General features: G+C 37.7%; 1 protein-coding gene across 1 annotated transcript in view; it reads right to left on the bottom strand.

Moving 5' to 3' along the window:
* EYS (eyes shut homolog) overlaps positions 1-19,952 on the bottom strand; it is a 750,542-nt gene that overhangs the window by 354,666 nt on the left and 375,924 nt on the right. Inside the window, exon 29 of the mRNA XM_069011357.1 lies at positions 462-586. Coding sequence (XP_068867458.1) covers positions 462-586 — 125 coding nt within the window. The remainder of the gene's footprint in view (positions 1-461; positions 587-19,952) is intronic.

The following is a 19,952-nucleotide window of genomic DNA, read 5'->3' as shown; positions in this document are numbered from 1 at the left end:
AAAATTTGTTTTAATCCAGCAAGCAGACATAAGTATGGGTATGTCATACAACAACAACAATAAGGATAATAATAAAAATGTTAGTTAAACTGCTCAGAATTTCTTTTCAGTCAATCTCATTCTACAGGTACTGAAATTATCTTGCTGTTAAACAGTGACTATTTGACTGCCTGGTCAGTAAGTTACATTAGTAAAGATCATACACAATAAACCTGTCTCTAATAATACTTCAGACTGCCTCAATCAGCTGATTTTACTTTGAAGCTTTTCTAATATGCTTACTAGAGTAGTTAATTATCTTTAGATTTCATTCAAAAAGCTTGACAAAAAGATGGTAGGTTTTTTTGTACCTTATAGTCCATATACAACAAAAGAGCTTGATATGATTTGCCAATTTACTCACTAGTAACACTGATAATTCAAAACTATCGTTTAAGATTGCTCTGTCATATGGCAGTTACCTTGTTGACATTTACAAGTGTATCCATTGATATGATCAGCACAGGTTGAGCCATGTAGACAAGGTGATGAATTACACTCATTAACTTCTATTTCACAAAATTGTCCAGAAAATCCAGCAAGACACCTGAAGCAAACAACATTCCAAAGTGTTATACTATGCATAAACATCATATAAAATAGACCTTGTGTGGAAACAATGTGTCCAAAGTATGTGCATTAACAAGACATAATTTATTATTTTCTGTTTCAAGTATTTTACTTCCAAGTTTCATGTTGTGATACATGGTGATCTTTTAAGGGATTTATGATGGCAAAATGCATCCAAAAATTTCACATCTGGATCATAATCAAGCATAACAGTCTCAGTTACAGTGTACTGGTTCTATCAATGTGAATACAAACCTTTCTTAATGTACCCTTGGGAGACTGTCTACTAAAATAATCTGGCTAAGTAACTGCAGTCTATGTTTGAAAACCTGCTTGTTGACAAACGTGTACTATCAAATGTAAACTACAGCATAAAAGCTAATCTTCAGGGATCATGCTTTCATTATTACTCTAGGTATAAGATATTAGTTTTCTTGAAAAAACTCTTCTGTATTTTTGTGGTTGTAAATTCTATGTGATAATTGTTATCAAAATAGTCCCATATGATTTCAACATATAGTTTACAAGACTCACAAGACCTTTAATGAAGTCCAAAAATCCTACTAATCTCATTAATGAAGCACATCTTTGCCTACATACACACAGCTTTATGGATATGCTCAAATATGTTCTAAAAAACAGGGTCCCATAATGGTATTAATAACATTTACCCTTTTGATATGTGTTGTACATGGATATATGCACATGAAACAATGTTTTCAAAAACTCCTTTTAGTTACCGGGTGGTGCATATCTTGTACGTTGTCTTGGCTCCAGTGAAAAGCATAAAGGTTTATGCCATACTTAGAAGGAGATGAGTACATTAACAAACTACCTTTGAGTAAATCTGAGTAGTCATGTCACCTGCTCCTCAAGGTGCTACATTGAGTGAATACAACAGATATCATTAGAATGAGGTACCTGCAGTGTATACCTTAGCTTTCCAGATCGTGAAGCAAAAGAGGAGGATGGACCATGAAACATGTATGTGTGACGCCTCCTGAGGGATCATTACACTATGCACCAGGACATATATTTTGGTTTATTTTTGCTTTAACTATTAGACCATGTTTGTTTCATTTTATATCGAATACACTCTAGGTAATGGCAATTTGGAATCTACCAAAACAATGACAACAGAACAGATTTGTCAGTCTGCATCAACTACAGATGACAGCTATGGCACATTGCTTGGAAAATGTACAAACTGAGGCACACAGTACTATTTTTCAAATATCTAATAATAATATATGAGAGAAAAAACATGGAAAACACACCTTAATGAGTGAGCCATAAGCCCACATGTTTTTTGGTTGAAAAACATTTTAAAAAATCAACTGAGAAGATACAGTTTGGCCCTTTGATCTTATTTGTAAATGTCAAAGTCCAGTAGTTAGAACACAACTTCACATACCCAACTGTAATCACCTTAGCATTCTCCTATGCTCGGTGGAATAAGAGATGCAAAGGATGATTCTGCTCACTGAAGTCTTAAATAATTTTCTTCATATACCTTTGTCTTCACACTGCCTACATAGTGTATTAATAAAAAAATATTTAAAATAAATAAATAAATAAAAGACCCAAAAAAACAAATTTAAGGGAGGAAATTCTCCCAGATATGAAAGGGGTGGAAAGAATATTCTACTAGGAAAAAAAGGCAACTAGACATAGGAAATACTGTGCCAGTTTAAATTCAATTTATATTTAACTTTATACTTTGGTGTAATTATAAGTATTTTAATAATAAAAAAGCATTTACAGAATGAACTGGAAGAAATATAAAATTATGTAAAATATCTGGACAGGAAAACTACACATATGTGTATCTAAGGTGTGTGGGCTTGATTTTTTTAGTCTGTAAAAGTCAAACATTGAAAAATGCTTGAAAAGTCTTTTTAAGAACTCTTCTGTTGGCTGCTTCGATTTGGCACATTTTGATATGCGGTGTGTATACTTGCTGAGAAGTATACACCAGTAAAGACTAGAGCAGTTTACTGAGCTCCTGTGGTCATAACTATTTGGAGCAAGAATGATTAGTGGATTAGGTTGCTATAACTCCCATGGAGAGAATCAGTAGTACTCTGTGTAATTTCCTACTCAGAAAGGCTTGAGACTTCAGAGACTCAAGGCTCTACAAAGCCTGGAGACTTCAGAGATATAAACTGTGTAACCATGGGCCTAACTCTATAGACACTGAGGTAGAAATATATATATATATATGTATGTATAAATGTTTGGCAAAATAACCTATTTTGTACTGCAGGCTTTCCAAATATTTATTAAGTGTGTAATACCATATAGAGTGATTGTGACACCACCAGAAATAGAAAAGTTATATACCTTCAAATTGAAATTTAGATGGAAGACATAAACCCATGAAAGTACCTAGACATCCTGTATATCAAGTCCCACATATATCAATATGTACAAGGTACTGTTTTTCCCATGTCACACAATCATTCAACTTATAGAATACTTTAAAATATTGGAATCATTTAACATACTGACACATTATATTTTTTTCTTAAAAACTGGAATATCACAGTATTCAGTTTGCTTCTGTTCAAAAAGCATGATGAGATGTAAACGATGCTTCACAACTGCGAAGACAGTGATGCTATTAACTAAATTATTCTGAGCAATTATGAAACAACTAGAAGCAAGCTAAAACAACACCTTAGTATCAGCAACTTTCACAGATTCCCAAAATTGCAATAAAATTTATGCTTTATTAAGAGTTTTAATGAAGTTAACACTTAGGATATGACAAGCACTTCAATAATTTCTTAACTTTTTGTTCACTCCCACCTTCCTTCATACCTACTCCTTTTTAAGAAAATTGAATTTCTGTTCTGCCTCTCCACATTCTTACTTCCCTTCTGTCATTTCTTTTAGAACATTAGAAGGGATAGAAACAATAGAATTCAAATACAGCTGACATTAGAAAGTTTAAGTAGGTATGGAATACACTTCTTGTGCTATAAATAGAAGTAAACCTAATTGAAATACTTTGGAACTTATTTCTGTGTGGTATTTGGGATATGAACATTCAGCAAATGAAAAACAGGGGCTCTTAGATAGCTTTCATATGAAGGTATGGTCACTGCAAATCTTGTATGTTGATTGCCATCTAATAGAAAGCAATTTATGTCTTTATAAGTAAACGCATATAGGCTTATCAGCAAATAACTCCTAGAGCTTGTCTGATAAAGTAAGATAATGCACTGTCAAGGCTGAGCTTTTAAACTTAAAGAAGTATCAACATAAGACCAATAGTTTGGTACTGAAAGGCAGACAAAATTGTGCTAATTTGCTGTAAGAATAATGCATTCACAATTTATTTATGACCTGTTTTAGGGATGTTGGCAAAGATCTTTTTCTTTTCTGTCATTCCCTGCAGATTTTTTATCTCAGATGCTGACATACTGTGGTGCAAATATAATCCCTTTTGTCTTGTGCCTTTATATCAATCATTATCAGGAGTAATTATCTTAATTTGAGCATATGCCAATGCAGTATCTGAACAAAAGTCTGAAAAGAGAGAATTAAATGAAGGATTTTGATCTATAACAATTATGGCTACAGTCACAGTAAATTTTTTTGTTAATAAACTTTCAGACTCAGAGAAAACCTACAAGAATCCAAATGTCAGCCAAATTTTTCTCTACAACACTGATTTATATCCTCTTGTAACTCACCACTCTTTGAGTCTTTGTATCTCATCTTTTGAGTCTATTTTTTTCCCTGTACCCTTTTCCTTCTCTCTTCCTCTCTTTCTTCATCTGCCTTGTGACCTTTTACAGCTTATGAATAATTTGTGAATCAGTGAGATATGAGGTTCAGAAAAAGCATGGTTTCTACAACAAAGAAGTTTATTAGGTTTATCTGGGAGCAATGATTAACAGCAATTGTATTTAGAAAAGAACGCTTATGCTGTAACCTTTACCTGCCTATGTGACTCAGACAACCTGGTAAAATCAATGAATTTTGGGGACCAGTCAGACACTATGAAATTTTTTTGAGATACCAGTTTTTCTTTGTAAGTATTAACCTCGATGACTTTGGTAATGTTTTGCTAATACCTCTCGGTTAGGTAAGTAGGATGCTGGGCAGAATAATAGATCAATAAGAAAAGCACATCTCCTGAGCAACTGTCTTAGCTAAAATAGTCTTGTAAATGTGCAATCGCTTTTGACATAAGTCATGATTTTTTTATTTTTCAAATCTGCATTTTCTGTCCAAAATAAATCTAGTTAACTGCTCTACTGTAACAGGCCAGATCTGTCACTGCAAATTTACACTGGGATTGCTATACATTATTAACAAGCTATGAAAAGTCACTAGCTAAATGTCATGGACGCTGAGATATAGCAGCACCTTGGGATTCATATAGCAAACAGTTTAGTTTTAATCATCTTGGATCACAAGGTGCCTTGACATTTGCAAGGCAACTTTTTCCTTTTTAACTTTCAGTAGAATCATGCCTCTATTATCTCAACCATAATTCTTAACTTCAAATGTGATAGAAAGTTTTACTGTCTAAATTAAAGAAGTGAAAAATCGATCAAACATGGACCTTATCATTCCTTTAATCGATGCTTGTTGGGGTCCCTCACCCTGCCATGGGGCCCTGGGGGAGGGGCCCTGGGGGGGAGAGACACGGGGTTTCCCTGCCCCTGTCAGCCTCGTTCCCCATTGGCTGGTTTGTGTTCCCCGGGATGAGAAAAAGGTCCCGGGGTCCCGTGACTGCGGAGTTCCTGAGCGGAGCCCCGGCCATGCGGCTGGAGAAATAAACATCTCTGAAACATCTATCAAGAATCTGTCCATAGATATTTCTTTTTCCACGGGACTCCTGGTTTGATATATGCGTGTTACAGTAATCCCCGCTGTAACAACTGGTGGAAGAATGCGGGCAAGACACCGATCCCTGAGGAAATTCGTGAGTAAAAAACAACTCTAGGCCTCTCTCTTCTCATCTTGGTTTGGATATTCTCTCTGGACTATGGAAGAATCGTGGGAAATGGGGCTCTCTGAGCCACAGAAAAAAATGTATCTAGAAGTAAAAGGAATCCTTGAACAACAAAACAAAAAAGTAATGCAACCGGGAGATGTAGAACACTTCTTTATGTGGCTTTTCAAAAGGTTCCCCTATATTTCCCGAGACTTACTTTTTGATATCGAACCTCCTGAATCTTGTGAGGGGTGTTTCTGGAACGAGATCTGGGATAAGGTATGGGATCAAAGCGAAGCTTTCCGTGCATATCTTATAATCAGGGACGCTCTTGAAGAGCATTTGTATGGTCCCATTACCCCTAAAGCAGAAGATCATACTTCTCCCGTGGCCGAGACCGCGCGGCCGCCATCCCGGGAGCGCATGACTGCAGCCGTGCCAGCGGAAGTGCCTGCGCTGGATGCGCCCGGCCCCCTCGGGAGCGCGCGCCTTATCGCGGACCCCATCCCTGTCTCGGGGTCCCCGGCCACCCGGCCGCGAGTGAGGGAGCGACGCCGCAGGCGCCATGGGTGCCGTGGGCCACGAGCAGCCAGGAAGCGGGCATCGGCGTGGCAGGCCGCTCTGAGCGACTGGCTCGGAGAGCCCTGTGGAGGGAGAAGCGGCGGTTTCCACAGTGACACGAGAAGCCGCGCAGCGCAGCGCCGAGCTGGAACGGGGCCGCTCTCAAAGCAGCGTGGAGTCTGCGGAGCGGAACCACTCACAGGCCACGGAGCCAGCGGCGATGGCAGCGCGGGGCCGCGCAGAGCCCAGACACGCACCGGAGCGGGGCCGTGCAGAGAGCGCAGAGCGGCCGCAACGCGGGAGCCCGGCCGAGACGTCGGAGTCAGCGAGGCAGCAGCCACGCGAGACCGGCACCCACGACGAACACGCAAGCAAGTGATAGGAGACGTTGTAGCCACGAAAATCACAGGAACTGTGAAATGGTACAATGTCAAAAACAACTATGGATTTATAACACGAGATGATACAGGGGAAGACTTATTCATCCATAGAACTGCCATTAAAAGGAATAACCCTAAAAATTACCTGCAAAGTGTAGGAGATGGGGAAGTTGTTCAATTTGATATAGTGCAAGGAAAGAAGGGTTTACAAGCAGCGAATGTTACTGGGCCTGGGGGTATTCCTGTCAAAGGCAGCCGTTATGCACAAAATTATAAACAATATCCATCCCAGCAATTTCCCTACCCGCAGCCTAATTTCCCCTTTTACCCTATACCCAATATAAACCTTTTCCCAAGTCTACCCTATCCCCAGTTTATTCCTAATCCGTTTTTCACCCCATGGCTTCCTTATACAGTTCCATTTCCTTACAATTCCTCTTCAATGCCGATGGGGGGATGAAAAGGGGGAGGGAAGAAATCAAGCCCTATCCTGCCTCAGTTTCCCCACAAAGCATGTTCAGAAAGTTCTGTCTCCCTTCTGTCAGCCGTAAGATGTTCCAGAGAATCTGTTTGGACATTTAAAGACTCAGGAGAGTGGCTTGTTTTGTTTTGAAACTGTTCTTGTTATGTTTATCCAGTTGTTTTCATTCTCATTTTATTAAAATAAAACGGGGGAGATGTTGGGGTCCCTCACCCTGCCATGGGGCCCTGGGGGAGGGGCCCTGGGGGGGAGAGACACGGGGTTTCCCTGCCCCTGTCAGCCTCGTTCCCCATTGGTTGGTTTGTGTTCCCCGGGATGAGAAAAAGGTCCCGGGGTCCCGTGACTGCGGAGTTCCTGAGCTGAGCCCCGGCCATGTGGCTGGAGAAATAAACATCTCTGAAACATCTATCAAGAATCTGTCCATAGATATTTCTTTTTCCACGGGACTCCTGGTTTGATATATGCGTGTTACAGTAATCCCCGCTGTAACAGATGCTCATATGCCAGCTTGGAAAGGAAAAAAAGAAGAGCAAGGAAAACCAGATAATTTAACCAGCTTCAGGATTATTAGAGACATTTCCTGTGAAATACATGACCCTTATCTTAGCACTACTGAGGCATGGCCTTCATGAGAAGTATTAGCACTACAAACTTCTGCAGAACCTTTTTAATTTTAAAGAAAAAATGAGTAAGAGCACAGATTCATTTTAAATATACATATCATTACAACGCGGTTTCTTAAAGCTTTAAATTTTTGGCACAGGGGAAATTTTTCTACAGTGATAAATAGAAATTCAGTCTTTATCATACTTTACTCTCTAACAGCTAACCTTTTGGATAGTAAATTTTGATTTACTGGAAGCCAATGCATCATTTTTGCCCTTTTAAGTAGGGTTATTCACAGACAAAATATAAAAAAACAAACATTATTTTATTTAACTGACTTTTTTTCTCAAGATATACAAGAACAAACCGAAATCCTGACACTATCGACATTAGTTTGAAAAGTGAAATGTCTCATTTGAAAGTTACAGTGTGATGTTCATAAAGTTTTGAATGTTCAGATCTTTTTATTTCTTTCAAACTTAGCTGCTCTAATTTCTGTGTGTCATATTTTCTTATCTTACACATCTGTCAATCTGTATTAGCTCAATACATACATTAAAAAAAAAAGTTGCCTAGTAAATGAGTATTTATGTAAAGTACTGTCAACTGGTTACTCAATGAATGACCACAATCCCCCATTCCTCATTACCCCTAAGCCATGTAGGGAAAGGAGAAAGAGGTACAGGAGTTGGGACCAAGAAGTGAAGTTAAGCCTGTGAAAAAGAGATTGATGGGATTGTGGGGCAGAGATTTTTTTTTTTTTCTGACCATGCTATTCTATTTAAAATTGGCAATAAATTAAATTGTCCCCAAGTCAAGAATTTTAGCCAGTAGTTTCCCTGCGTTTGTTTAGACCCCTGAGCTTCTCCATCTTATTTTCTCTCCCCATCCTACTGAGAAGAAGGATTGAAAGTGCAGCTGGGTGGGCATCTGGTAACTAGCCAAGTTTAAGCCACTTCTATGGTTCATGCTTTTCCAATGATTTCTACATAAGTACTGAAATTCTCAATTTATTTTTCTACCTCAAGAATTAATTCTGTTTATGGCAATTAAGACAAGGACCGGGCCTCTTCAGGGCTTGCCAGAACCCTGCTAAGGAACCTATCTTAGAAAACAGTAATATAACATGAATTTACTCATGAATTGATCTGTATTTTAAGTATATACTGTAAAAAACAACAACAACAACAAACAAATAGAAAAACCAAACAAAAACTTTAAGGCCCAATTATAAAATGTAATTCTCAGGTAGGAATGATTTTGGTTTGTTTTTTCCTTCTATTTCTCACAATACTACAGTTGACTATAACATTGAACTTATTCATATAAAAAAACTATTGGCAGTAGAATCTGTTATAGAATTCTTGTTTCACTTACCAGGTTGCTGAATCTTTTGCTATATTTGTTTGATTAAAAGTGAGATCAATAGCTATGGGCATGTTACTGTGAAGCTGATAGAATATTTGGGGAGGAAGTTTTTATAATTACCTAATAAGGCCAAGCTCCTCATTGCTTTAGAATTAACTTCTATGGGCAAATCACTTCAGCTTTTTTTTCAAATGTTCCACTACTCCAAGCTTTGCATCATGAATTTTAAACAACTTTCATAGTGAGCTTTACCATGGCCTTCAAAGAACACAAAAAATGTGGGTGCTGGACAGATCACATAATCAGCTTAGCTTGGTAGAAACTGTTCCATGCAGGTTTTACTGGCTACAGATTTTGAGCTTTTATCATATTAAGCTCAGATGCAGGAATTTCCTAAGGAACACTGAAAAATGAAAGTACCACATGAAAGTAGATTATCTGCTGTGTGGTCATCCATGTGGTCTGAAGGTTGTGGATGCTGCTGCTGAAGCAGCAGACAACCCAATCAATGTGTATGATGTTAAATAAATAAATAAATAAATACGTGTTCTATTGCTCTTGGAATCTGAAAAGTTGATAGGAGGAAAAAAGACCATTGACTTATGTGTACACATGTGTGTGAACTCTTGGTGATTTCTGGGATCCTATGCTGGATCAGCATAGATCTTTTTGGTACTCTGGTTTCACTAGTGGGTTAAACTGATTGTCTTCATAAGCCAAAAGACTGAGTTGAAAGTAATATGAGTCAGCTGCCTTATCACTAATACTACTGAAAACTGCTTCTCCTGATGTACTTTGAAGCATGTTTCTATGGAGAGAACTTGAGAAAGCAGCCACTAAGGAATTTACAGAAGTCTCCTGAGAGCTTTTCTCAGATTATTTTCTCTAAAACCCTTCCCAAAGGTGATGCTGTAGTTGTTAATTTTAGAAAACACTGACAATGAAGCTTCCCTCAAGATACAAGTATAGCATATCATGTTGCTTTTTTTATTTCCCTTCCCTCTTCTGTATTATCCTTGGATATACTGTCTAGAATGAAGCAAGTTTATTTACTCTAAAGTAAAATTCCCCATAGAAGGAAGTAAAAATAAATTATAGCTCTCCATGGTGGTGAGGAAATGCTAGTTCTGTTTTAAAGAATACTAAATGTGAATCAAAAAGAAAAAAAAAATGGTATTAGCACACTTGAATGTATGTTTGATTTTAAAGTGTATTCTACTTTTTCACCTAAAGTTCTGTTCCTATCATATCAGAATCAGAGATCTATAACCTGAAATAACAAGTCATCTTTTTCTACTTTTTTTTCTTAGATTATGGGAAAAGTCATTCAATGAATAATATAATTTAGAGTGGTATGAAAATAGTTAGAGAAAAATTAGGTTGAAAAGAGCAGTAGCATACATAGTCCAAGAGTTCCAAGTTCAGATCTTGTAAATTTTCTGATTCTTATAGTCAGGAACTTCTCCATATTCATCACTTGTTTATATTGAGTATCTTTGCAAAGGCCAAATGAATTTAAAAAGGGTAATTAATAGTGCCATCCTCTTGGAGAACTACTTTTAGAACAGAAGCTACAAGCCACAAGGTTGGGACCTTATCCAAATGTTAACACTAACAACCAGAACCTACCATAGGCTTACAGGAGTCTCTGACTGGTTTAAGACATCAGACATTTGCCGCTGGGTTTTGACCCCATCTCTACCCCTTATTATTACCTATGACTTATATTCACACTGATAAATGTAAGGAAGAATGAACTGATACATCAACACTTTGTAAAGAATGAAGGAAACAGAAGCAGCTTATTCTTTATCCTCTTGGAAGAGTGACCCTATCAGCACATTGAGCTGGATACTCCAGTGCAAGGCATCCTTCTTCCTGGAGGAGGAATGTTGCATGTAAAACCCCAAAACAGATTCAGATTGTTTAGACAAGATAGGAGCTGGAAGCCTTGCAATTTTTAGGCTTTCTTCTGTGCTTGTAAAAGAGTTAATAGAACAGAGAACTAATTACCTCTATAGAAAAGAAAGAAAAGACCATGGAATCATAGGACAGTAAGGGCTATATATAGAGCTTTATTCCTGACTATAATAATGTAACTGCAGTGTGGGCTAAATAAAACTACTTTTTAACTACTTTGGACACACAGTGTTACTCTGGACATTGTCTACACTTTAATTAATGTATGTCAAATAATGATGTTTATTCTCAAAGAATGTTTTGGGACAATCACAACTCATACTAAACATTTGCTAATAAAAAGTTCCATTCTTTCTAAGGTCATTCTCATTACAAGAGACCTTAAACTTTCTCAGTCCACTTGGATTCAGCCTTTATTTTCCCGATGAGAAAAGTAGATTTTACTGCCAGTAAAAGCTCCCACTGTGCTTAACATGGACGTTCTTATTAAGTGATAAATTATGTACTTGCTAAATCACAGTTGGTGGGGTGTGACAGTGTTAAAGGAAAGGTTAATCTGTGGAATATCAGGCTAGAATGAATACAGTAAAATAACCAGAATGACTAAGACTTGATGAAAATATATTAGAGTTAACACACTCCCTTCTTTATTTTATTAACCTACCCAATTGCAAACTATATGCATTTCTTCACACATCAGTAGTGTGGGCAGAATTAAAGGAGGAGCAGGAATGTGTATCTGTGTGTGTGCACGTGTCCTTGCAGAACTGATGAAAAGCCACCATTCAGCTGTTTGCTAAAATAATCCATATTTGCAGTCAGACTTCATATAGAGGAAAACTATCATCTGGTCAATCCTTTCTCAAACAGAAGTTTATCTAAGCTTTTTACTAACAGTTCTTATACATAAAGGAATAAGTTAAGACAGGTCCTTAGCTGATATAAACTCTTAAAATATCCACTGATATATCTCTCTGCTATCCAGGCACTCATTCAAAATCCTGGATATAGCAAAACAGATTATTATTAGACACCATTTTCCTATTCTTCATTTACTTGTCTAATTTCCTTGGTTTAAATTAGCTTCTGTGTGTGTGACTGTGTGTACATGACTGTGTTGAGAACCATGAACATGAAAATGGACGATTTTAATTAGTAGAGTTTACAAAATAAGTTAAGAGTTTACAAAATGCTACAGGAGATGTTACTCAGAGAGTTAACCCTTCTCATAGAAAATGTTCTGTACTACTTCAGTTTAATTTTTTAAGTACTATTTAAGACCTCTGTAGTTCCCAACTCCGATAATACAAATAAAACATTCATAATGCAGAATTGTGAGCACCTCATTAGCAGGCTGCTATTTACTGTCAAGACCAACCTCCCTACTCCCCATAGTTTATTGCCAGAATCCCCAGTGATCATTTCACAGTGGCTGTCTCAGCTGATTCTTGGTGTTAGTCATTTTGACTATGAATTGTTCAAAAACAAGTGAACTGTAACAAATTCCATTTCAGAATATATTCTCAGTTTTACAAATAATATCAACACAGTTTGTCCTGTGTCTCACTTTTGTAGTTCTTTAGCTCAGTAAATATGGTATTGCTGAACAAGAAACCACAGGGTTTGTTCTAACACTGCAAGGCTGTAGACTGGGGCATATCAAGCCTGATTTGTCTGGCCTTGTCTTACGCTTGCCTGGAGCTTTTTTTTAGCTTTTTTAGGTCTAGTAGACTCTTATCTACTTTGTTCAAGTTTTGCTTTTCTTTGTACAATGGTGTGCTGGTATGTCTCTTTTTATAATAATTCCAATATAGCTCAGATAGTGATAACAAGTACTATTCCAGTGACACATTTTTTTTGCGCACAGAATAAATTATGTGGTGTTTTAGAACACACGTACTGCATAACAGTTGATGCCTTGAAAAATATAAACACAGGATGACAGATGAAGGCTATCAGGAAATGATCACTGAATAACTACTGATCATTGAAGAGATGATACATTTGAAGCTGGGTGAACATGTCTTTAGGAGTAACAAAAGACAAGCTTCCAACATACATAAAAACACCACTTACATAAAAAAAATGCAGATTTAACACAGAAAACCAAAAGAAACAAGGTATAGGACATGTTAGAAAATGCTTAAAAGTGTCCCCTAATATAAGCCCCTCAAGTACCAGAAAGAAGCAGCCCCCGCTGCATTCCCTGGGCAAAGGATTCAGGATGACGGTGCACCATAACCCTTTCTCCCTGAATCAAACTAATGGAAGTATAAAGTTTTTTTTATCAGTTTCAAGCATTAAACTATTATTACCATGGTTGAACTTCAGTACTTGGATAACTTGCATGGTAAGTCTTAGTATTTCTCTAACTGGACTAATAATACATTTTTGGCAAGACCTTTGATTCCAACTAGACCTACAGTAAATTCTTGACTTTACATACAAAGCATGTCTCTTTTCCAGTTGAGACACTGAACTTTTAATGTGACATACTGGGAGAGGCAAATGGACTTAAAATTTAATCAAACCTTTTTTTTTCCTCATCTCTCTCTAATATCGCTAATGCATTCTACACCTACAGGCTCAGCCGCGTACTTCTAGTATTAAGCACCATGAAATTTGGAAACACTGACAAAAACCAATCCCTTCCAAACACAGACTGACTTACAAAAGTGAAGCAATAGTGTCACCTGGAAAAAATGCTACTTCACAGAATACCAGGTTGGAAGCAACCTGAAGGATCATCTGGTCCAACATTTCTTGGCAAAACATTGTTTAGATAAGATTCCTCAGCACCCTCTCCAGCTGAATCTTGAAAGTACCCAATGTTGTCCAATCCATCACTTCCCCATCAAGATTATTCCAATGGCTGATTGTTTTCATTGTGAAAAATTTCCCTTGTGTGTCCAATCAGAATCTCCTCAGGAGCAAGTCCTGCTCATGACTTCTCATCTGTTCCATGAAAAAAGAATCTCCACGTTCTTCATAGCCACCCTTTGGATACCAGAACATAGTAATAAGGTCCTGCAAGCCTCTCACCTAAGCCTTCTTTTCTCAACTGACCATACTCAGTTCTCTTAGCCATTCCTCATAAGGCAGGCTTACGCATCCGTGATCATGACTAATAACTGCTACTGTTTCTTTGGCTGAAGTGAGAAACACTAGAAGTTTTCCCATGGTGGTGATCAGGGAAGAAGGCTGGTGAACTACCACAGCAAGAACAAACTGTGATATATAAAAAAAAGCCCTTCATGACTAGGAAAAACTCATTTGAAATCAAACCTGTTACATTAGATTCCCCAAAAGCATGATCAGACAATATTGAAACCTGTCCAGATTACTAGCATCCACAGCAATTTCTGCAGTGTAGATATTTTAGGAGAGCATATAGCTTCATTTAATAGTAGTAGAGAACACTGTCAAGTCAGTTTATTTATCAGGGGACACATTTGACTGCCCTCAATGTAGTTAAAACTTAAAAACAACATTTCCACAGCAAGTCATATCATCTTTTTGAAAGGATGGACAAAACTATAATAGTTCTTGGAGAGCTAAAAACACAATAAAAGAAATTAATGGGAAAAGAAAGAACTGTGAAGAGCCATCTGTGCAAACATTCTACTGACTGTGCTATTTGTAAAGCATTTATTCTTTATTTCAGATGACTGTTGAAGAATCATGTAGAACAATACTACATGCTGTTTCTGGGAAAGATCGCATAGGTGTCAATGGGGATGAAGCAAGACTTGGTTTTTAACTAAGAGCTCCACACAATAACTAGAACCTTAGTTGATTTTCATCTTATACTGTGTAATTACAGGATCCTGCATAGAAACAAAAAAAATCTCTAGACTTTGTTACTAATACATACCTTCCATAAAAAATGCACAGACAGTAAAGTTCTTGGCAAAAGTAAAAAACTAAAATATATATTAAGGATAAAGAAGAACATGTGTAGAAACTGGTACTCGCAATTTCTAGTGTAGATGAAATAAAAAATGTCACTTTTTTCCCCCATATTTTGACATCTTTCTTTTTTCTTAGCACAGGATATTCCCCTTCAGGGCAAGCATACCTATTACATATGAGAAGGGAAAATTTACATTTTACATTGTCTAGTGTCTTACAAATACTAATGACTATCTGTGCTAAGTTACCAACACTGCTGAAAACAGATCACATCTAGCTCCTGATTAAAGCTAAGAACTGGATTCCTTTTCCCATTCCCACTTCTTCACCCCAAAATGGATAGAATGAGTATAAGCATAAAGATGGTGTTAGGTAGTGCTCAGTTATAAACTGTATTCGTAAAGTTTTTTGTGTAAATAATGTATTATCTATCTTAATCCATCCCTTTTCTGTACCTTTGATGTTTATCTTCCCCTGTCTATTTAAAACACTTCTATTACAATGCAACTACTTTCCTATCTTCTTGGACTAAGTTGGAGGTTCTTTTCAAATCCTTATCTGCCTAAAAAGTGTATCTCCAACCATGAACGTGTACCTTATCTACTCAACTTTGTACATGCTACTTGTAAAACTGTTTAGAACATTTATACTGACTAAAGGTTTCATTCTTGCCATCTGCAGTGTGTAGTGTATTGTGCTTATTTTTGTTTCCTGGTGTTTGGTTGCTAGCTATAGTGTTATGGATGGGATTCAGTTACCTGCATAGAGATATCAAGGAGCCATTTCAGCAATCTAATGTATTCCATCAGGCTTCCTGCTACTTTTCTGGAAGTGCTTAGCTTCCCCAGAGGTCCCATACCATAGTTACTATCCTCTGCGTGTCTCAGATTCAGAAGGAAAATAACAACTACACTTAACACCTACTGTACTCCAATGACTGTGATTTGTGCCTTTAACAGTAGAATACAGGCCCTATATTGACCTGACACTGCAAGGTCTCAGGATTTGTCTCAGCTTCTTTGGGTCTGAACTAGATTTGCTTTGTTGGAGCACCCATGCTGAGCTCAGTGACTGCTGCCTGCCCCATTCCAGCTTCAGCTCTGGGGATGGCCCCTCTGGGGACAGTGTAGCACTCACTTCCCAAGTGACTGCCAGACAAATCGTAGCCTTTTGTGTGTGAGTGGCTGCATTAAAGAAGCCCAAGTGCACCCAAACAATGTGAAGGAAGAAGCCCCCACCACCAGCACCACGCTCCTCTTCACAGAGAAGACATCAGCATCCTCATGGCTCCTCACAGCCTACACCACATTTTGTATAAGGAAGACTTTAAATGTCAGCCTTTATTTTATGGATAGACATTGAAAGTGTGAGCATAACACCAAATAAAAGACAAACCCTTAAAAAAAAAAAAAAAGGAAATTGTATAGACAACTCTAATTGTATTTGCTAATCTGTTTTTCTGCAGTAACTAAGCAATTCAGAGCACCAGGATGCCAAAACTAGTTCATGGCTCCACTATATATCTTGTGTTCCACTTTTCCTAACCCAACACTGATTGCAAACCTTGCTAGACAAAGAAATGTCATCAACAGGACAGTTCCCAAGCCTTCAGTCACTTCCATTGCACTCCACAGCTCAAACCACTGCGTGAAATGCCACAGACTACACCTGACTTTACGTGATACGGTAAAAAGTTTGAAGCTACTGTAAAACCTTCTCTGCAAGAAGTGATATTGGAAGTTAAGATCTCATGATTAAGTACTCAGGAACAACAATCAGCACTTAGATTCAAAGGTTTGATTTAACTGATTTCCTGTACTTTTATTCATTCTTTCCCGGCGCTCACAGAGCTATCATAAATATCTGTTAAGAAAGTTACCCAACAGTGCTTTTATTTATTTTCTAACTTCTTCAGGCCTGAGTCTCTTTGAGCCAGCCATGTCCCTGGTCTGCAGTGCTCCACACCATGGCTGCTCACAACGGTGAGCCATGTCTCAGGTGCACCATGAGTTCACAGCAGGCATAAAAACATAGGGATTATTTAGATCTCCCCCTTAACATTCGGGAAAAAGCCCTTTAAACGTGTCATGGTGTTGTAATGAAATGTATCTTATTTTATGAGTATGACAAATTTGACATTTGTCTCTCCCCTATAAAAATCTGCTAAAAAGGAGTGAGGAGGGAAGGGGGAGACTTGGAAAAGAGGGGTAACTTCCCTACCCCACCAGCTGACCTATCAGGGAACAGCTAACAAGCAGGATCCCACCAATAAAGTAGCGGCTTACAGAAGCCATTAGCTGCGGAAGGCCCTGGAAGCTGCCAGAAGGGATGGATAGCCACAGCCTGGATCCAGGACACTGCTAACCCAGAGCTAGGGATAACCCACCTCAGCAGCTGCAGGGGTCGGGAAAGGCTGCTGGACAAAACTCAAAACAAACAAACAAGTCAACCTGGCCCCCAACTCAGCTCTCAAAATGAAAGCACTAAAGCATACAAAAAATGAAATAAGTATAAATAAAAATAACCCCCACAAACAATCTGGAATGAACACAAGAAAAAAAAAAAAAAAAAAAAAAAGAGAAAAGGCAAGCAAAAAGTTGATGGGATAAACGCTATCAAAATAAAAAAATATCCACAAACTGCCTGAGAATAGGACCTCCACCCTAAAAGCTGCTGTAAAGAGGGGAAAATCCCAACACAAACCTGCCAAAATAATTCCCTTTCTTCCTTTCTCCTGCCCCTGGAAGCACTGCATGGAGCACATATGTATTGAGCCCATGGTCAGGTGCATCCCCAGAGGAGTTCTCAGACCAGATGGCAACAAGAAATGTCCTGCTTTTTCCTCATTCTGTACTCAGGCTGAGCTAGGTCAGTAGAGACTGAATAAAATTCAGACACTGTAAAGTTTCCTCTGGGATTACCACAAACATAACCAGTTTGGGGAGATGTTTTGCCAGAAGATGATGCTAACCTGTTTCTTCCTCCTCATGGATTTTGTCAGTGAATCAAATTACTGAAAATCATATGTCCAGCTCTAAACTTGAACCTTTTTTGTCCATATAAACCCCACACCAAACTTCGATCTCCCCAAGCCTTCTTCAGTACATTTTCCAGTAGTGTAAAAGAGGCCACAGACACATATTTTCTACTTTTTACTGACTCTGACACTGTCAACCTTTACAATGTTTATGCCTACCTTATGCTACTGTTCTCTTACTGCCGTCAATTAGGAATGCTGGGACCTTGAACAACTGAACTAAGTGGCTTTCTAAGCCTGATCTGCTCGTTCTTTTGAAGTCAATAACTGCTCACTAGATAGAAGTTATAAGTAATATCTTTCTCTTTGTGCCTCTTGCTGACAACAAGAAAAACATTAATTTAACTTCTTTGGCTGATTGTGAACTAAAGCCTTAAAAAGAAGATGAGTGACTCAAACTACTTTGCTGCTGTTGCCCTGCAGTTCTCAAAGAGAAATGAAATACTGCAAGGATTCTAGAACAGTGATTTCACAGGAGAGAATAATTTCAGACACAGTTTACCAAGCCATAAAAAAATACTAGTTCATCTTTATGCACATTATGTCCCCTTGACCCTGCTCAATTCTTAAATGGATACATATATTTACAGGACTTAACAAACACTTTGTTTCCAGCTGATTTCTCTCTGGCAAAGAAACCACTATTGAGGTGTTACTTTTTTTTCCTAATGACTCAGAATCCCACCACTGATACATTTATTGTTGTCACTGTTATTATCATTTGTATGAATGTAACATCAAAAGAGCCAGTTCACGATCAGTAAGTCTGTACACAGGATAAGAGAAAATGCTAGCAATACAAATAGATGAAGCCAGAGGGATGGGAGCACAGTCAGAGAGAAGTGAGACGCTCAAGGTCATACAAAGTACAAGTGAGAAAGAACTGAGGTTTTATCCCCATAAAAATTCCTGAAGCATTCCATATGGTAGCCTTTTTGAAAGTAACATAAACAACTTGCCAAATTAGAATGATCTAAATTTAGGAGGTTATTCTACATAATGTAATGTAGCTCTAGCTTAATTTTTTTCAGTGAATCTGTAGTGACTTGCTAATCTGATCTGACATAAACACAGAATAATCAGAAGTACTAATCAGTAATTGATTAATTCCGATGTTGGTGTATGATGATTTATATTTCATAACAGTGCCTTATAGAACATTCAGCAGCGATGCAAATGATTAACCAACATTAGAGAGGACATTGCTGTAAAAATAAACTCCTGCCCTTTTTTCAAATTTTCTTTTTTTTACATATATACATAATAGCACAATAAACAATGAACTAATTCAGAACTGAGTACATTTATTAAGATATGTAATCATTTCAGATTTTTACAACTGCTTTTCTCATTCTTATTATGAGGAAAAATTTAAGCTATTCCTTGTGTTTTCAGGCTGCCTTTCTTAAAAACATTCTACAGATGGCATTTTTGACTAGTGCTCTGCAGTAATGATTTATAAAAGTTGCATAGAGGCTTATGAGACCCAGTTAATATTTCAAGCCTGCTTTCAGTGGCAGCAGGAAATGATCCATCTATGCCAATAGTAGAAAATAGCACCAACAAAAGTTGCCTTGGGAGGTCTGCCCTTTTGAACACAGGGCAGTTCACGTGTCTTGTAGTGAACTGTTCAATGGGTACCCTGGGTGCACAAAGTGCCTCCTCTTTTGTTTAGGCTCTATTTATCACACCTCAAATTTTCCATATATCTTCATTAAGTGCAATGTGGTTAACCTGTGTGATACTTTCTACTCTCCTATCCTCAAGAAGAAATATCTCCAACTGCCCTAATTCCTGCTTGTATTGTTATACTTTTCATCAAGAATAGTGTTGAAAATAGCTTAGGTCTTCTACAAGTTTGAATACAGAGCATACACATCGAGTTTTTTGGTTGAAGAAAAAACAGGAATTGGGTGTTTAGCTTGGCAAATAACTCTGCAATCACTCTCTTACATCTTTGGCTCTTCTAAGCCCAATGTCTCAGTTGAGAAAGACCCAAAATTCATTTTTCTAAATACAGGTGTCATTCTATATTGCTATATCTAAAAAGCAGTCAACAAAAATTAAAATGTAGTATGGGATAAAATACATTTCTTGCTACAGTAGAATTCTACTGTCATATAA

Source organism: Aphelocoma coerulescens, chromosome 3 (genome assembly GCF_041296385.1).
Source record: "Aphelocoma coerulescens isolate FSJ_1873_10779 chromosome 3, UR_Acoe_1.0, whole genome shotgun sequence".
In the NCBI taxonomy this organism is placed as follows: domain Eukaryota; kingdom Metazoa; phylum Chordata; class Aves; order Passeriformes; family Corvidae; genus Aphelocoma; species Aphelocoma coerulescens.
Note: the sequence above shows the minus strand (reverse complement) of the source record. Positions and strands in the feature narration are given on the sequence as shown.